This window comes from Oryzias latipes, chromosome 13 (assembly GCF_002234675.1).
Source record: "Oryzias latipes chromosome 13, ASM223467v1".
Classification (NCBI taxonomy): Eukaryota; Metazoa; Chordata; class Actinopteri; order Beloniformes; family Adrianichthyidae; genus Oryzias; species Oryzias latipes.
The window spans coordinates 13,057,566-13,077,995 of record NC_019871.2 but is presented as its reverse complement, the minus strand read 5'-3'; the positions used below and the strand labels follow the sequence as shown (position 1 = coordinate 13,077,995).

The 20,430-nt window shown below is 39.1% G+C and overlaps 1 protein-coding gene across 1 annotated transcript; it reads left to right on the top strand.

Moving 5' to 3' along the window:
- The first annotated feature begins 302 nt into the window (after window positions 1-302).
- aadac (arylacetamide deacetylase) lies at window positions 303-15,199 on the top strand. The gene is made up of 5 exons (XM_004075365.4): window positions 303-760; window positions 4,210-4,438; window positions 4,927-4,996; window positions 6,675-6,846; window positions 12,123-15,199. Exons 1-5 carry the CDS (start codon window positions 620-622, stop codon window positions 12,747-12,749), a joined length of 1,239 nt encoding a protein of 412 aa, XP_004075413.1. The 5' UTR covers window positions 303-619; the 3' UTR covers window positions 12,750-15,199.
- The last annotated feature ends 5,231 nt before the right edge of the window (window positions 15,200-20,430 follow it).

Below are 20,430 nucleotides of genomic sequence, written 5' to 3'. Positions count from 1 at the left end.
CAGGAAACCTGACATCTCTGCTGACTCTGTCTCAAATAAAATATTATTAGCTTAAGCTGCCTTGCACCCACAGCTATTTATCTGCACTAGAGTGCTTTGCTTTGACCAGCAGGCTATAAGGAACACACACAACAACAAAAAGAGGAAAAGGAAATCTAACAAATGAGCTCCAAATGTTCCTGTTTTTATCTGGATATGCACGTGTTTCTTTTTCGTAAACTGTGATATCACTCAATCTTGTGGGATTGAAAACTTTTCTGTGTGTAACCTGTAAACAATAAGCGGCACCTGAGGCGTTTGCGGACACGGTGGGACGTTCTGTCTCGTGAGCACCCCGCGCGCCCGCGCGCGCGCTCTCCCCAACACACTTTAATTAATTCAGCCGCCGAATGACACAACGAAGGCATGCTCTGCAAAAGCAGCGAGGAGCAGCTCCGAATATGCACAACCATCAAATGACATTCACCACTCGCTGTCATTTTGAACTCGTCCGGAGCTGAAATTGATTATTTGTGGCGCTTGTTAAGAACTCAACTCATACTAGTCGCTCTGTTTTCTTTCCTTTTCTTTTTTGCACCAGCCGCCGCCTGTGTCAGCGGCCGGGGACGCACACTGGAAAATGAGGTTGGGAAGTATTGTCTTATTCGTGGCGTTATGTTCTTTTACCGCGTATTATATTTACGAGCCAATTCCTGAAGACATAGAGGAGAGATGGAAACTCATGCTGGCCAACTCTTTCTTCAGATCACTCAGTCACCTGGTAAGAGAAACAAATATTTATTTGTATTCAGAGAATTATCTGAGTGCACATTGCACTTCTGTTAACTATAGTGATGTGTCTCTTTTAAAAACAATAACAGCAAAAAAATAGTTTTTCATTGTTCAAAAAACGTATACAGATTGTCATGTTTGTCCTGTCAATTATATTATATATATATCTTTTTGCTGATGTGGATGTACATGATGGTAAGGCTACATCAGATTATGTCAGATTCTAATCCATGCTATATAGTCCTCACCTATTCTAATAATAGATCCTATTAAGGAAACCTGTCTCAGTATATGATGAGCAGGAGACGTCTATGGTTTACTGCTCATTGTGTCATGCCTAATCTGACGTTTTATCAAGGCTTTAAGGGAGTGAATAGATATCTGGACCAGTGATATGTTGAACGTGTTGGTGCTGTAGTAGTTACATTTTTACAGTCAACATAATCAAAAAAGTAGGTTAAGTTGGTTTAATTACTCATTTATTTTATAACCAGTTTTATAGTACCGGCATATATACCAGCTTAGTATTAATTTACTATTTTAATATTTTTAAAAAGCAGAAGTGCCACTGTTATGTCACGAGCATATCCAAGACGTAATGACTTGGTGTGTGTGGTCACATCACACAAAAGAATCATCTGATTTGCTCAGGCAGGCATGCTGTTAGAACGTCTATATTTGTGAGTTTCCTACATAAATAAGATCAGGCGACTGTCAGTTCTTCAGAAAAGTAACAGTATTAACACTCAAAGGTATTTCTCTTGTCTTTTCCTATTTTTTTTATTTTTTATTCAGTATTCATGGCACAATGATCATTCAGGACCATGCACATATATCTCCATTAAAGTCTTGTATTGATGACAGACAGCAGAGCTGACGTGCTATGTACTGTTCTCTTGCCAATCGAAAAGACCCTCCAAAGGATTAGGTTTTGGACTTCATGGTGGCCAGTTGTGTGAGAGTTACGTCGCAAATTTTCTGAATCCATATTGTTTTAATTTTCACCCTGTTGAATACACACTTTTATTTCAGACTCAGATGTGGTCCATAGAAAAAGATACAAATACAGTATACATAATAAAAAGTAAAAAGATATAAATTAAAAAGAGTATAATCGCTGTATCCAGTGTTTCCTCAGGGCAGAAGTGTAGCGGCATGAGCTTCTTTTGGGATCAGTCAGAGACATGATAATTGAGTTCTTAGATTTGTCTAGGCGTTCTATAAGGCCGTATGTAAGCTTACGCAGTAGTGCTTCACAGGTGGGGATGTGAGCATCCACAAATAGCTGACTGGCTCTGTACCACCTGGGCACCTGTAGCAGAAGCCTAAAAGCATCATTATAGGCCACTAAGAATTTGCGGAATGTCCCACATCCATAGTTCCACCAAAGAGGGGCCGCATACAGAGGAGTGCAGTTAGCTCTGAACAGCGAACACTTCACTTGAAGAGAACACGTACTGAATTTTCTCATCAGCATGTTTGCCTGAGCATAGAGTTTACAGTACTGTCTCTGAATGTCTCTATCATCCCTCCAATCATCAGTAATGAAATGTCCAAGGTATTTGATAGATGAGGTTTGTTCCAGAGGCGTTCCACAAAGCTTAAAAACAGGAAAGTTTACATTTCTGTCGTCTTTGGTTCTTACAGTCATTACTTAGCTTTTGGAGGGATTGTAGTTTATATCAAAGTCTCTGCCATAGTCAGAACAAACTTTTAAAAGTGTTTGTAACCCAGCACTGTAGGGGTTAAAAATGACAAGGTCATCAGCATACATAAGATGATTTAAGGTTTGACATCCAACAACACACCCAGTTTTGCACAGATTCAGATTAGTGGATAGGTCATGAATATACACATTGAATAGAAATGGAGAGAGGATCCCCCCCTGTTGAACACTATTGCTTACATAAAAAGGCTCTGATAAGACATTGCCCCATTTGACTACCATTGTTTGATTAGCATACCAGAAAGCCAGGAATGGTACAAGGTATTTGGGCACTCCTCGATTAATTAGCTTCTGAAAAAGCTTGAGGTGGTTGACCCTGTCAAAGGCCTTAGTGGCATCAATAAAACACAAAAATACAGATGTATTCAAATGCAGGTATTTCCCAACTATTTCCTGTAACGCGTAGATGCACATATCAGTGCCGAGACTTTTTTTAAAACCAAATTGATTCTCACTTGTTAAAAGATGCACTTCGAGTCTAGTCAATAAAACATATTCTAAAATTTTTGAAATGTTGCTGGAAAGGGCAATCGGTCGGTAATTCAACAGACTATTTAAACTGGCAGTCTTGTCTTTGATGACGGGAATCAATACAACTGAGAGAATTGAATCAGGCAAGACTCCATGGATATTGTGTTTGGGGAGAAAAACTGAAAGAAGACGGAAAGGGAAACTCAAATGTTCAATTTCTATACCAAGGGATCTCTTAAGTAGTCAAATGACCTGACTTTTTCCAGATTAAACATAATCTATGTTGCTTTTTCTCAATCAAGGATTTTTGAAGTGTTGGCATAGTTTAATAATTGTAAATGTTGGGTTTTTGTTTGGCCAGCTTCTTCCAATCACATTCACTTGATTAAGTAATCACCACTCCAGCAAAACCCCATGCCATCATTTGTCAGTGGGATATTGAAAACAAAATGATTTGGTGGTTTTCCTTGTAATGCAATTCTGACACACTAAGGTCAGACTGTTCAATATTTTTGGAAAGTCCAGGAACAGCTGGATAAGCCCAATCATTCAAGCCTTGTCTCCTTTTTTGAGAACGCAACTACTAGGTTCAGTTTAGCCAAAGTGATACAGAACAAACCACTGTGAAGCAAAGGCATTTTTTAATAAATGAGAGAAAGAAGATGTTCACCTACAATTCACAACACTTGATTTTGCCTGGATAAAAAGTGGAACAGTATATCACTGATATAAAACTATTATAACTGTGTGTGGTGGTGTAGTTACAGTAACTGTTTGACTGAAGTGCATAGCAATGATTGGTTTACCCACGGCTGAACCTTTTATACACGGCCAAACAAAAAATAGGGGTGGGATTATATAAATTCACTTATTCTCGCTGCTTTTCAACTAATTAATCAAATACTTAATGGATTGAATTAATCTACTCTTTATATGAATTAAAATCTTGAATACCTTTGATATATGTATTTTTATTTTTTATTGTCTTTTTCCTTTGTTTTTGTTGCTGAACCTGCTTGAAATAAACCAAAAATTAAACTAACCAAACTGAGTCAAATGCAACTTTTTAAATAGATTACTTAATCAACTGCAATATAACTGGGAGATCAAGAACAACAGATTTTCAGAAGAATGGCAGAGAAGCACAAAATATCTGATTGCTGCAAAGTTTCAGCTGAATGACTGCTCACGTTTATGTACTGTTTAGATAATCTCTCCCTACATCTGTTTGCTTTGTCCAGGCAGACCTTTGTGAATTTCTGGGCCTGAAGGACTACATGGGCGTAATGTACGTCATTACTCTGGTAGAAAAAGTGGTTCCTGTGTCTGATGAGCATGTGAAGGTGACAGAAGACACGTTTGATGGAGTGGATGTGGTGCTGTACCAGCCCAACGTTCAGGAGGCTGGGACTAATCTCAGGAGAGCTGTCATTTACCTGCACGGTGGAGGATGGTGTCTGGGGAGTCCACGTAAGTTGATGGGAACACTAGTCTCTTTGTCTACCCCACTGAATGAAACTCTAAATAGAAAAGGGTTATGCAAACAGCAACCTTTATAGGTTTACTTTAAAAGCATTAAAAAAAAACAACCTTGCGAACCAAAAATATTTACATAGTGACAGCTGTTGTTGCAGTATATGAACAAAAATGCTAAACATTTTACTAAAGGAATACACAAATTATCTGGAGGAAATAGCACGCCATCTGCTGGAGCGGCGGGGACCTCAAAGGGTGGTAATCATTGCTAATCCATGTTAGGTCATGACATGCAGTTTGACACTCATCATGCTGCTTGTGCAATCTGCTAAATGGCTCCAAGTATTTCAGAGGAAGTACTACCGAGCAGGTTAACCTCTCCCTCTGCTGTGTTTTGTTCCTGCAACCTTTTTTACGGTTAGTTTTTGGGTTAATTGGAAGTTCGTCGTCTGATTTTGAGATGTGTTTTCTTCTTCACGCAGGAATGAGTCCGTATGATCTTCTGGCCAGAAAAATAGTCACTGAACTAGATGCAGTCGTTCTGTCTGTGGAGTAAGTACTTAACCTTCATGCCACTACTTTACTGCACACAATATCTGTAAATAAAAATCCTGTGAATGTAATTCTGTAAAAGCTACATCTTTTTGCTCATTGCTGCAGCTCTTTTGTCCTCTCTGATTGAAGGCATGGTACAGTGGAGTGAGGCTAACAGATTTCATTTCATTTGTGTCTTGCCAGCTCTTCGTCTGCCACAGAGACATTCACTGTTTATATAAGGCTCTGTGGCTCAACTCTGCTGAATCTGTTTTGCTAGTTCTTTTTACTGCTGCTCTTTTTTGTTTCAGACGACATTTCTAATTGCGTGTTGAATTGCATAGTGTGGCTGGACTGTTTAGGAATGGGGGTTCTGGTTGGTGTGGGAGTATTATAGCGTTATCTGACCGATCTAAGCCCCTGCTGTCGTTTTACATGGAGCTCAGGCATGTGTAACAATCCCAGAGACAACATTTGTTAAAATGTCACCGTCAGGGCTTGGCAAACTTTGACTTCCCACTGAGACTGCTGTCATCAGTTCTAACTTTGGAAAATGAGTGTTTTCTGGACTCTGGAGCCTTGTTTCCACTGAGCATTACGTATAGTTTGGAATGGTCCAGGTAATTCAGATGAGCATTTCCACTCAAAGTTGGACCATCACGGCGCATGCAAGTGTACACCGATTCCGTAGCTTTGTGTCATAGTTATGTGACTACAGCCAAAGTAAAGATATTAACAACAACAATGAAGGTCATCCTGCAGCTGTTTTTTTCCCGGTTGGGTTTTGGTGCTTCATAGATATGAGTAATTTACTGTTGTTTGAGAGAAGATTGCAGGTGGGGTTTGGAAACATTGGCATGGGTTTGGTGCTTTCTTTTGTCGTAATAATCTTCCACCAATCAACTGGTTTATAGTGTGACCACAGTAGCTCTGTCCTAACCATCTATTTTTCTATGGACCAATGAACAGGGGTCCAAAAATGATATGGTTTGGTACGGTTTAATGGATCCATTTTATAATGGAAACGCTCAAACTATTGTATAGCTCAGTGGAAACAAGGCTTAAATGATGATCTGCAATGTTTTTTTTTTTTTTTATGATTCATGTTGTATTCACACGTAAACATAGGTTAATGGTAGGGGTGGGAAACTTTAGGCACCTCACAATGTGATTCAATTACAATTCAAGAGGCAACAATTGAATTATGAAAAGATTATCCTGAATCTAGACCTTTATTTTAATTTTCTTTCTTCACCACAAGACACTATGCCAAAATTACTTACTACTAAGTAAAGAAAAGATCTTTCTTCAACTTTTACTAAGAGCATAAACAAAAATCTTTCACTGCATCCACAATAGACAAGTTTTCAAAGAAAAATGTTCCCTGAACTCTACAACCTTAAATAGAATAATTATGATACTTTTTATCAATAGATCAGGTCAAACTGGACACTTTTGAACTAAGTAGTGGCTAGCTAGCTACAGATGATATTTTTTCAATACAGTGTGGAATTATGCAATATAAGTTTGCATGTTTGTTGTGTTCTCTGAATACTTACTTTTGGTATGACACGACTTACACACGCCGTGGTTTATTATCAAAGCCCTTTGACAGCTAACATTGAAAAAGGCCAAGAAACAAATAAAACTTCATGAAGTCACTAATTTGGTCTAATGTTTCCCTATGACATTTCAGTTACAGACTTGCTCCTCCTCATCACTTTCCCATACCATATGAGGATGTGTATCGTGTGGTCAAGCACTTCTTCCGTAAAGAAGTGCTGGCCCAGTACTCTGTGGATCCTGAGCGGGTGGCCGTGTCTGGAGACAGCGCTGGAGGAAACCTGGCAGCTGCAGTCTCCCAGCAGGTACTGAACGTATGCTGACTTTACATTTTTCATCTTCATGTGTAAGAGCCTCTTCAGTAGAGCATGCTGGAAGAGAATAATGAGCCAGGGAAAGAAATGTATTTTTAGTTGATTTTGGCCTATATACAAGTACAGTATACCATGGTCTGGCTGAATAATAACATTTGATTAGCTGCATTAATAAATCTGTTATTTGCACTTTAGTTTTGTCATATTTAATGTTGAAATAGTTTTTCTCAGAAAGCTGACTATTTGATACATGGTGACACGTTGTCATGGTAACGGCTACAGAACATGTAGCTTGCTCTGCTGCAGCTGTTTCATGAGGACAAACCAGAGGAGGAAAGTAAAGTGATGCAAGGCATTATTTCAGAGGGAAAATGCACCTCTCACTAAACTGTTTTTGTCCAGAAGATGAAGCAAAAGCTTGTTTCAAAAAAACAAAGTCCACAAGGATACTCCTTGGTTGCTTTTATTGTATAAATATCCAATATTAAAACTGATCGTTAAAGAAAAAAAATTGAATAATGTATGTCAACCAATGTTCAGAGTTCCTGTTGTTCCTGTTATCAACTGGTGTTTAGACCAGTACAATATTGCAGAACAACTTTTGTAAGTGACCACGATAAAGGCAGAATAATGGCCCTCGAGGTCTCCATTATCAGAAATAATTATTTTACATCAAATAGATAGTGAGTCTGTAAATGTTGAAAGAAGCTAGTATGTTGTTTCTACAGAACTCTTGGGACAATTAATATTTGTGCAGGATATTTAGTTTAGGACTTTAAAAAATGTAATTTTTAAAGACTAAATAAATCTCTGGTGAACTCGCAGCTGTGAAGTGGTCAAATAAAAACACATTTTAAAACTCATATGTTTACACACTCTTATGTCAGGACAAATATGCTGTACATATCAAGTCAATTATCAAATTCAGAATCTAGCACAAAAGGTAGATCCTTATTCGTTGAATTTTTGTGATTTTGGCCATGTGTTTGAGTAGGCTAGTTTCTTTTGAAGGAGCATGATTAGTCAGAAGTTAACATATCTTTTAGGAAATAAATGCATTTTATTCATACAGACCAGTAAACTGTCAAGCGCTTTACACCAATAAAGCAAGCACGAAAAATGAACAAAATAAAACAATAATAATAATAAAAACAGGAAAAACAAAACTTTAAAGCACAGAAACACTTATGGTCTGAACTTGCACCCAAGACACAAACAGATAAGATTTATGAAAAAGGGAAAAGAATGGATTTTGAATAATACATGTACTGTACAGTGTGGTTAAATTATGTTTTTGTTTTGCCCTGGATACAACTCCACAAGAGAGCACAGGAGAGCAACAGGAATAAAAGAAATATCCTGCAACAGCGCATGACCAACATTATAATTGTGTGGAGAGGAGGTTGTAAAAGCTCCAATAAAAAGCTGCTCGAACAACCTTTCTGAAACACCTTTGGTTTAACTGATATCTTTTACTATTATCTGCAAAAAAAAGTTGTTTAACAGTGTTTGTGTAAAAGGTTTTGTTTGTGTGTTTCGGTTATATGTGGGAGAAAGCGGTAGCTGTGTGAGAGCATTTCAACAATGTAGACCAGCAGCACAGAGTTTTCTGGTGTGTGGTTGTTACTCAATCAGATAGATCCATGTTTATATATATTATATTTTAATAACTTTTTAAAATATTCATAACTATATAAAAAAATATTTACATCATTTTGGAGAAAAGGGAATACATTTAATATCAGTGTGAAGGTGTCGAAAATTGAAGTGCTTTAAGAAATAGGAATTTGCATACAACCAGAGCAGCAAGCCAGTGGTAGCATCCCATACATCCCATGCGCTGAGTCTGTGACTGAGACTATGTGCAACATATTTGCCACTGAACTGGAGAGGAGGATGAAAAGAGTTACAGAACAGACTGGAGAAGCATTACTCTGTTTCAGCAGAATTATCAACTCTTTGTTTACACAGCCATGCAGGGTTTCTATAGCAACCATGTGCTTTGCTTTTTTGGTCTCAGTGTATATCCTTGCAGCCTTGGATGTTTACTGAATATGCCTTGGCATCTGGTTCAAACAAACTGACAGAAAATCTACCCTAAACACTGATCACAACCACAGGTGATCAGACATCTAGTTGTTGACTTTGAACAGTAGTTTTTTTTTCCGTTAAATAATATTGCAAGTGAGTCTGTAAATGTTGAAAAAAGCTAGTATGTTGTTTCTACAGAACTCTTTGGACAATGAATATTTGTGCAGGATATCTAGTTTAGGACTTTAAAAAATGTAATTTTTAAAGACTAAATTCAGAATCTAGCACAAAAGGTAGATCCTTATCCTAAAACTTCTGCAACAGCGCATGACCCACATTATAATTGTGTGGAGAGGAGGTTGTAAAAGCTCCAATAAAAAGCTGCTCGAACAACCTTTTTGAAACAACTTTGGTTCAACTGATATCTTTTACGCTCATCTCCAAAAAAAAAGGAAAAAGAAAAAAGTGCTAAGCAGCGTGTGTGTAAAAGCTTTTGTTTGTGTTTTGGTTATATATGAGGGCGAGAGCTGTAGCTGTGTGAGAGCATTTCAACAATGCAGACCAGCACAGACTTTTCTGTTGTGTGGTTGTTACACAATCAGAATAATGTCCTGAACTGCTTCTCTTACACTTGTAACTTGTTTTACTTTATGTAAAATACTTCACAACTAAAGGACAAATGTCCCATTTAAGAGTTCGCCCTAAAAACTTAAACAACAGAATCTAAATCAACAAATCAAAATTCTAGAAGCAAGCACAACATTTTCCACTTGGAATTATAAATGGATTTTTTTTCCGACAGATAATTTTGAAATTGACATTTTAGAAAGAACATCTTTGGAGTAAATAAATGTGGTTTTAACTCTAAAACAACACTTTAAGACCCACCCTGATGAAAAATGTGTTTTTGGGTTTTTTAACACGCTCTTGTAGCATTTTTCTAATGGGGGGACATTTATAAAGAAAATTCATCATAAATTTGCATTTCTTAGTATTTCTTTATTCAATTTTCTGTGAATCAGGAGCAGATGAAAAGAGGCCATCTAAAAAAGCATTTAGCTGTTACAGTCGGTGGGTCAAAAACTTCCTGCTTTGCTCCATTCTGATGCATCCACTTGCAGACAAATAGATGCATGTATGTCTTTGTTTGCCTCAACTGAACTTGCGTAACGTTAGGTTGGGTGTGTGAAGGGCTGTAAGCTAGCGAGAGAGAGTGTAAACAGATAGATGACAGGAAGGGGGCAGGCTTTCTCTAAGAGGCAAATTTGCAATGACCTACTGCTTCTCTGCAGAAACTAGGCCCGGGATTTTTTAATTTTGGCTGAAACATATCATAATTATAAAATAAAGAAACCACTGGGAACCATTTTACCATAGATCAAAAGATGATCGAAATGGGACTATAAATATATTGTGAATACAGTGCTCTAAACAATCATGTATTATTCGAAAACACCCAGCAGAAGAAAAATGTAAATGCAGTAAGTCCCATTAACCCTTGTGCTATCCTAGGCACTTTAACATTGGGAGTGGGGTCAACTAGACCCCACAAGACAGTGCGCTGAACCTTTTTTCTTCAGTGATCTTCACTGGTGTCTATGGATTACATGAAATCTGTCCACCTTTATCCACCTTTGTCATGGTAGGGAGAACACGTCAATAGAATAGCACCAGGGTTATTCAAAAAGGTTAATAGTAAAGGGTACTTCTACAGATGTTCATCTTAGCAATGAGCCCCTATTCATTTAGACTTAATGTCATAATTGAGGAAAAAATAAACCTTGTGTGAAAATCACAATCTGAATTTGATCGTTGGACCATTGTTAGCACAGAATGAAGGCAACAAAACAGTAGAAAAAGTTCTCAACAGTGAGGTGGACATGCAGGAACATGGAGAGATAACACAAAAGCTCAGAGAGTAATCCTTTGGAGGGCAAAGAATTCTAAAGATAATCTCTTTGGAATTTAATTTTGTAGAAGTGAGCTGGGCTTAAGTTGTGAGTGAATACTCCCCAGTTTCAGTGGAGTTTACAGTTTGCACTTAACTGAACTGCACTGACAAGTCTGTTCATAACTTGTGAATCTAAACAAGAACAGCTTGAATTTTGAATTTACAGTTGTAAATTAAATAAACATAAAATCTTAAATAAACATAAAAGGCACTAGACATCCGGCTAAATCTTTTTTTACCAGACACATGGAACTTTTGGTGTTACACTACAGAGTGAAGCTGATCCTCCATTCTGCTTAATTTATTTGAATTTATGAGATTTTTTTTTACAGCAATTAGCTCACATCAGCTATTATATGGACATCATAGATGTGTAACTAGATTTTCTCAGGATTCACCTCTTGGATTCTGTAGGGCTAAAATGAAGCCTGAAGTTAAAATTTCACATTGACTGGAGTTTTCCTCGGCCAGTTTAACATTATTCTAAAAACGATATTTGGGTGGGACAAAGTGAAGTCTGACAATTTGTCAGGATCGCTCATGCATCCTTCCACCTGCCATTTCAAAACAAAACACAAAAAAATGTGCAAAGATGATTTCTAATAAACGCTAAATTGCCGATTTAAGAATAACTCCCCCTCACACAAATACACACAGGTTTTTTAAACAAAATTCTAAACTTGTCAAAATCAAGAAAAAAGGAAGAAGTTAGCCTAACTACCCCTCCTGCAAAATGAAAAATGTCACAGTATAACAAATTTTTATAAATTAAAATCATACAAAGACGGAACACAAAGCAAGACAAAAACAAAAAAGGGCACAAAATGTTCTTTTGCTTTTCTTTTTTGCTTCACTTCACCTATTTAATGCATGCTGAAATAAAGTTGTACAGAGTGTGCAGATGTGCTATGGACAGATGATTTCTCTTATCATTCACAAAAAGTATATTATTAAGAGTATGGGTACAAATCTTGGCACATGATCGTTAATGCCCTTCAGTCACACAGTTTGTTAGACTACTGCACACAGTGCACTATTCTGATCACGGCTATAATCATGTGTTATATATAATGTAATTCCTTGTGTTAGGGTCCATGTTAGGTTTTCAAAAGGTCATTGAAGAGGCAGACATACAGGAGACTAATTTAGTGTTTCTTGTAAACAGCGATGCCTGGGACATTTGATCAGATAAGACTTTCTGTACTTATGTCATCTGCTTGAAAAACACACTGAACAAAGTTTTGAAAAACAAAAGTCAGCTAATCACTTTTTGTTTTTCTGTTAGTTGCGAAAAGAGCCCGGACAGCCAATCAAGTTAAAGGCTCAAGCACTCATCTACCCCGTGCTGCAGGCCCTAGACCTCAATACACCTTCCTACCAGCAGAATCAGAACATGCCCATTTTGCCACGCACTCTCATGGTGCGATTCTGGAGCGAGTACTTCACCACTGACAAGGCCTTGTTCAGAGCCATGATGGCCAACACCCACAACAGTCCAGAGTCTTCCATCCTGCTGAAGTTTGTCAACTGGAGCACCTTTTTACCAGAAACTTATCATAAAAAGTACAACTACAGCGCTCCTGCCATATCGCAGGGAGCAGAAAGGGAGGCAGCCAGCATGGAAGAACCATCTCGATCTTTTGCCGACCCGAGGGCATCACCTTTACTGGTTCCAGATGCAGACTTGCGCTTTCTGCCCAAGGCCTACATTCTGACATGTGAGTATGACGTCCTTAGAGATGATGGAATCATGTATGCCACGCGGCTCCGCGCCGCAGGCGTTGCAGTAACGCACGAACACTACACCTCTGGGTTTCATGGAGCAGTGATGTTCACCGTTTGGCCAACTGACTTCCTGATTGCACGACGCATGATAAGCAACTATATCAAGTGGCTCATGGAAAATTTATAAGAAGGAAGAGGAAGAAAAAAAACTATAACTTGACTGTGCAAATGTATTCCATTTTCTCCACATAATGCACTGTTTGTTTATGAACACGTGTTTCAAATGTGGTTTCAAACTTTTCTTGGTGCATTTAGTTAAGCTTTGTTTGTATAAATTCAACAAAGTCATTTCCTTTCCACCTGTGTACTTTGCCACATAAGCACAAGCTGACAATAGTGTTTGAAGAGGAGTTACGCATTGATTATGCATTGTTCTGACAATAATAGACAATGCTGCTATAAAAGTGGAACAAAAAAATGTCCAGTGGGTGGGTTTTCTATCTCTGCCAATCTGGCACTCTCTGTTATTGTTTCCTACCATTGGATCTGCAAAATGCTGTAATGGCTACTGCATCAATTCTAGTAAAAGAAGTTAGTAGTACATCCAACTGCATGTGGAGGTCTTCCATCATGGAATACATAAAAAAAAATAGATATTTCAAAGGATTTCAAGTCATCATCGGTTATCGCCCAAAAACGTCGGTTAACGCCCAAAACGTATGATTCTATGTTTGCTTTCACACAAATCTGAACTCACATTAAACACATTTTTGGATGTTTTTTATCCTCAAAGATTATGGTTTTTTAATCCATATCCAAGTAGAAAAGTAATTATAACGGCAAAATTTTAGCATTATTTTCACATTTAATTTCTCACCAAGTCATCCTCAGATACATTATCTTATTTCTGCTTTTCACTTACAAAAAATATTAGAAATATGTACGAGATATTATATGCAAATTTTGATATTATATTTTATCATCCAGATTTCCCATGCCTTGTTTGCAACAGAAAAAAGATTAAACATTATGGTAATAAATGGTATGTAACAATTCACCAAAGAGACAGTTTTTGTGGAGTCAAGAAAGTTTTGAGAGAAAAAAATATATTTACAGTATTAAATTTAGAGTTTATATTGTATTTGAAGAACTTTTGCATGATCTGTCTATATTTTACCCACTATTTTTACAGTATGATTCAGACATAATTTTAATGCACAACAGCTGCTTTAAAGGTGGTGACAGAATACATGCTTTCAGTTGGGAACAAATAAAAGTGCAATGATTTTCATGTGAACTCTATTAGAGTTATCTTGATTTGAATGTAAACCTGGCTCTGAGATATGCAAATACTGGACTGAGTTATATAAACAGATTTTTATTCATTTTAATTAAAAAAATGATTTATGAAATGCCATCCCATGCCCTTTATAGTTGCAAAACAATTTCTTCCAACTTTGGAGCATAAGAATCACTCTGCACTCGGTCTTTAATCTAAACATGAAATATATGTACATTTCAATTTTCTACTTGAGTGAAAACTTTTTTCATTCAACATGCAGCATTGCTTTCAAAGTGAAAAAGTGAAAAAACAAATCAATATTTAATTGGAAAACAAGTAGATTAAATGAAATTGTGTCTGCAAATCAAAGTTAAACTGATTAGGAATTCTGCAGTAGCACCAGGCCCTATTGATAATGACAAAGAAAGTAATTAATGAAAGAGCAAGTGCCAGTGAGATCCCTGATGAAGTTTGTAGTTCTTCAGAGCTCAGTTGAGAAACTGATAATTTGACTGTGCAATGGATTTGCTTATATACAAATTTGTACACCTGTGAATTAAGGTTTAGTCCCTCATCTGTGCTCTAATAATCCAAGAAAGGATCTACTGTTATGGCTACACTCCTGCTTTTTTGTTGAAAGGTGACTACCTTTGCCAGAATTAAGCTATCTTTGAACTAGTATGCACTGAGTGATTCTGGACCATCCCAAATGAATGAAGACCAACATCAGTCTTGTGAAAAATTCATTTAGATATATTAACATGTGAGTTTTATTTTTTAGATATGTCAGGAAATTTGGGATGATGGTCAAATACTGTGATAAATGATGATGATTGATCAATGAATCACTATATTCTAAGAGAAAATACATCAGGTTGAGTCTCATCTGGATGGGACTCCATCTCCTGCCATCCCAAAGATGAAGGCATCAGAAAGGTTGCCTTCTGTAGAAAAATGGTTTCACATGTTTGCTCATCTGCCACTTGACTGTGACTATTTTGCTTTCGCCATCATGGTTTGCAGGTGGTTGAAACTCACCATCGAGCTTAACTGAAAAAAAAATTAGGAAAGGGTTAATTAACTGAATAAAAAAATAGGAAAGGGTGAAAACATCTTCAAAGTGTCAAGGTTTTAGGCATACTGTTTATGTTTTGATTTAAATGTCACATAAAAAGCTTTTTAGGGAGCATTAAATAAGCATGTAAGATTTCAGACAAACTGTATTGAGAATGTTTGCTCAAACAGTCCAACATCCTGAACTGTACGTATTACTTTCTAGTTTTGTCTTGAATTCTAAAGTGTAATTGCAATATTTTACATTTTAATGCTATATACAAATAAATGATTTTATCTTTGTTTGCTTATTGTCTGTTTTTTGCAGTCTTGTATCAGATTGCGTAAAATACAGTGGGGCCAAAAAGTATTTGTAGTCACTGATTTTGGATGCCGTCCCACCTTAAAAAGATGAGAGAGGTCTGGAATGTTAATCATAGATATACCTTAACTGTAACCAACAGTGTTGGCGAGCGCCACCCCACAGAGTATGGCAGGCTAAAGTGGTGCCATAATAGTGGGCATCATCGCTCCAGCTCCATGGGCTTATTTCATCAAGACAACATTAAAAAATTCTTCAGTTTTATTTCTTAATTTACCCCTTTTGGGTTAATGTTCAAACTGGGCCATAGCCAGAAGGAAGTAACGTTTCAAATGGCCATACCCAGACGCAGCTCCCGGTGCAGGAAGGAAAAACACTGCACTAGGAAAGACAGAGATCTGGGGAACCCAGAGACAGCGATGTGCTTGCCGGCGCCTCTGTAGAGGTTTTTAAAACAAATATACCCATGCTACTGGCTCAACATTATTCATGTTTTCCATGATGTGGCAAAGAATAAAGTCCAGAGAAAAGTTTGCGCTTTCTCCACGGTTAGGGTGTCAATGCATGTGACAATTGCGTCCGATGTGAATGCCGCAAACAATCAGACTGCAGCCTCTCCACCATGACCAAAATCAGAGAACTGTCATAGGACATGCGGGACAAGATTGTACACCCTAACATGGATGAACCAGGCTACAATAATTAAGCATCTTGGTCAGAAGAGATCAACTGGTGGAGCAAATATAAAAAAAAAAAAAAGAAAAACAAGTAAATACTAGATTACTGACAATCTCCTTCCACCTGGGGCTCCATGCAAGATTTCCCCCAGTGGCCTATGAATTATCTTGAAAACAGTGTGAAAACAGCCCAGAACTACACAAGAGGAACTAAGGACCTGAAGAGATCTAAGACCACAGTATCAAAGGTTACTAGCAACACCTTACACCGTCATGAAAAGCTTTGGGAAAGCTCCCCCTGCGTAAAACAGAAAATACCCAGGCCCATCCAAAATTTTACAGAGACCATCTGGATGATCCACAGGATGACTGGGAAAATGTCAAATGGTCAAATGAGACCAAAATTGAACTCTTTGGTCAGAACACCACTCACTATGTTTGGAGGGATAAGTATTCTGAGTCACATCCCAAGAAAACCATACTCACTGTAAAGCAAGGGGGTAGAAAAACCATGCTTTAGGTCTGCTTTTCTGCATAGAACACAGGATGACAGATATGTTTTAAGGAAATGATGGATGTGGTAGAATATAGGGAAATTTAGGCCAAAAACCAGCAGTGGGAGAATTGATGATAAATTGTGGCTAAATATTCCAGCATGCTAGTGTTTCCAAACACAATGCCCAGGGAACGAAAGATTGTTTAAAAAGCATTTCAAGGTTTTTTTTCAAAATTGCTTCAGTCTGTGAGGTTTGCAGGCTTCCATTCACACAGCAGCTCTATTGCCAAATATTGGATGTAGATGAATGACCTTCCCGTGTCTGGTAGCTATTTTTTTGTTGTTGCTTGTTTGTCTCTGGAAATTACTATTGTTATCTGAAATGTCTTTTTTTTCTACATTTTGGTTACTGGAATTTTGTTTTGATTTTTAAAATGTAATGCTGTTTTGTTAGTGATTTGGCTTTTTTTCAATTTCTGTTTTGATTTTTAAGACGTTTTTGCATTGAGTGATTTGTTGATGGAATATGCCCATCAGAGCCACCGTAATTTCCAGTCAGAGAGATGTTTCCTCACACCATCCCACTCTCTCCATCAGGGTGTTTCTCTAGCACCCGCCCCATCCCCTCCACACTTTGAACGTACGTTCCAACTATTCGCTTAATCTGGAATCAGTGCGTAACAAGTGCATGACTCTTGTGCTTGGTAGTCATGGCAGACCAAATGACAGATCTTTCAGGAGGTGCTAATTGGGCTCACTGCACAATCGGCTGCAACTTGGTTTTGTGGAACACCAGCTTCAAGTTGACTTACCACTCAAGTGGTTTCTTGGTGCTAAAACCTACTCATCACTTTAAGGCCGTGTCACACTGCAGCTACGTACAATGAAATGCTTGAAAACTGGTCATACATGAATATACATGGAAAAAAGTGAGAATGGTTGTGGTTCTTAACACAAAATTTTAACAGATGTATCACGAATGAACCACATTAAAGCAATGAGCAGACATCACATTGAATCAGCACCATGGTCAGCGCCTGCCGCAGACCCTCGCAATGCTTTGTTCTAATTAAACAGTCGGATTCCCCTGGTCCGCACCAGTTTAAAGTCAAGGCCATCTCACAAAGTCACTATATACAATCTGCACATTTTTCACTTATGAAATTTTGCAATTGTTTCTTGTGTTACTCATTCGCTGATGTGTGCAGATGTCGGTAGGGGGTTAAGGCTCACGGATCTGAATTTGGTTTTGAGCTGGTCAAAATTTTTGGTCGGTTGAGAACAAAGTTTATATGAAATTATTACATGCATCGCACGCAATTGTGGGTGATTTGTGCAAGATGCATGAATTTTGGGTTTACCTGACTGTTCCACATATGTCCACGTAGGTCCAATGGACTTTTAACAAGTTTACCATCAATGTATAACTTTTATTTTGCGTATACGACGCACACAACACAGGTGCTGACCATAGTGCTGATGCATTGTAATTTCTGCTCAGTGCTCTGAATGTCAAAGCAAAGTAATTCAGTGTAGCCTGGGTTTATGTATTCTTTGCGTGGTTTATTTTTACTTGTCACGAGGTTTAAATGTGGTTCCTTCGTGATATATCAATGAAAATTTCACCTAGCTACAGACCCGCCTTCTGTGTTGCCTCACCCCATGAGAGACTTACGCATAAACTACAACTGACCAAAAATTTTGAACAGCTCAAAACTAAATTCATGTACAGACTCGTAAGCCAAAACCCTCGACCAACATCTGCGCACATCGACAAATGCAAGAAACACGAGTTACAAATATCATACAAGTGTCTCGGAAGACAAAAATGTAATACGTGGACAAACAAGTCAAATACAGGTTCTTGGCATTGACAGAAAAGATTTGCCACACATTTTTGATTGAAACAATACACATGTTGCTCATCCCACAATCCCACGTTATTACAAATCTGGCACCAGGAAATAACCACCTGGAAATAAACATGTGTTAGGAATAATTAGAAATAGAATAGTTAGAAACTCCCTTTTTACTATTATTACATTTACCCGCCAATTTTAACCGCACCTTAGACATTTAGGGCCCCTTGGTGTGGAGGGTGAGGGGACATCACTGTGAGTAATCAGGAGATGTCCCCTTAGTGCCCTACTCGCCAATTTTAACTGCACCCCCCTTAGTACACACACCCCTCCCCCTTCAATATATACATTCAGACATAAACACACACACATACACACAAACACCCTCTCAAACACCCATACACGCACACACATTTTACAAGGAAGGTGGGACCTGGGTCCATCTGTCCCCTACCCCTTCCCTGGTGGGGGGTGCGGGCCCCTTGGCGATGGCGGCCGTGTCCCTTTGGTGCCGGCTCCCTGGGCCCGGCGGTGCTCTCTCCGCACGGTGGGGGGGTTCATATTACACCTGAGCCGGGGGTGTTCGTGTCCCTGGGGGGTGGGTCCTGGTCCTTGCCCCTGGGCGCAAATTTCCAACATGGCCGAGCCTGGTCGGGCCATATTTATAACACCCCTTGTGGGCCGCCCTTTTTTCCCCGGGGTTCCCCCCTCCTGGGCGGGGGCGGCGGGCCCCTGCCTTGCTCCTACCTGGACCAACCGTGGGCCGGGTGGGTGGCTGCCTGGAGTGCGGAGCGGGTCTCCCTTGGGGGGTCCTGGCTCGTACCTGGGGTCGGGGCGGGGGGATGCCCGGAACTCCTGGGTGGTGGTGGGGTGCTCGTCTGGGGCTGTGGGCGTCCCTCTCCGGTGGGGCCCTGCGTTGGGCTCTTCCGGCGCGGCGGGGGGGCTGCTTTCCTGGCTGGGCTGGGGCGGCGCTCTCTTTCCCTCCGCGCCTCCCTGCTCTCTGGCTCTGGGGGCCTCGCGGCGGTCCTGCTGGCCCTGGCCTGGGTGGCGGTCTTGGTCGCCCGGGGGGCGGTTGTTCCCTGCCTGTTCCCGTATGGCGTTGGGGGAATTCCGGCTGCCGCTGCTGCTGCGGCGGGGGTCTGGGTGTGGGGGTGGCTGGGCGCTCCTCTTCCTTCTTTTCACATTCCACCATCCATTTTAGAAGAACATAAACACTCACTTGAGCACAGGTGTTAGCTCACCTTTGCACTAATAGTTTGCATAATTGAATGAATGAAAGATTTCACACTAGTTGGTTTAAAGGCATAGGTATGCGTTCGTGAACACTATCTGTTTTGTGTACATGTTGACATGTGGACATTTTTGCAGCTAGCAGGTGTGTTGATAATATTTGAGTGTGTGTGAACAGGCCCCGCCCTTTTTGTACTACATTTGAACCGTACCGTAATGATAAACAACCAGTAAACCTGTCTGCTCTATGCTGCTTCATGGTCTTACCCCCCTTCCCCTCCTATTATCACCCTCCTACCCCCCCCTCTCTCTAACGTCCCTCTCTCTTCTTCCCCTCTTTCCTTTTCCGTCCGGTCCAACACCAAAGATTTTCAAACATGATTGAAATTAATAAAGTTTGGCCTCAATTACAAAAGGGGTTTATTCAGACATGCCTTTGGTTTGTCTGAAGATGAATAACCCCTCTTGTTAAAATAAAATATGTCCAACACAAGAGGCCCTCAGCTCTCATCTGTTTGCCTAGCTGTTGGACAGGACAAGTTAAAAAAAAAAAAAAAAAAAAAAACTACAACTGACCAAAAATTTTCAACAGCTCAAAACTGAATTCATGTACAGACTCGTAAGCCAAAACCCTCGACCAACATCTGCGCACATCGACAAATGCAAGAAACACGAGTTACGAATATCATACAAGTGTCTCGGAAGACAAAAATGTAATACGTGGACAAACAAGTCAAATACAGGTTCTTGGCATTGACAGAAAAGATTTGCCACACATTTTTGATTGAAACAATACACATGTTGCTCATCCCACAATCCCACGTTCTTACAAATCTGGCACCAGGAAATAACCACCTGGAAATAAACATGTGTTAGGAATAATTAGAAATAGAATAGTTAGAAACTCCCTTTTTACTATTATTACATTTACCTATACCTTTTATTACAC

Bases quoted from the DNA above. Each gene is read 5' to 3' on its own strand.
- aadac (XM_004075365.4), top strand. From the start codon at position 620: ATGAGGTTGGGAAGTATTGTCTTATTCGTGGCGTTATGTTCTTTTACC. The intron at 761-4,209 runs GTAAGAGAAACA...TGCTTTGTCCAG, and splicing joins TCAGATCACTCAGTCACCTG to GCAGACCTTTGTGAATTTCT. The intron at 4,997-6,674 runs GTAAGTACTTAA...ATGACATTTCAG, and splicing joins GCAGTCGTTCTGTCTGTGGA to TTACAGACTTGCTCCTCCTC.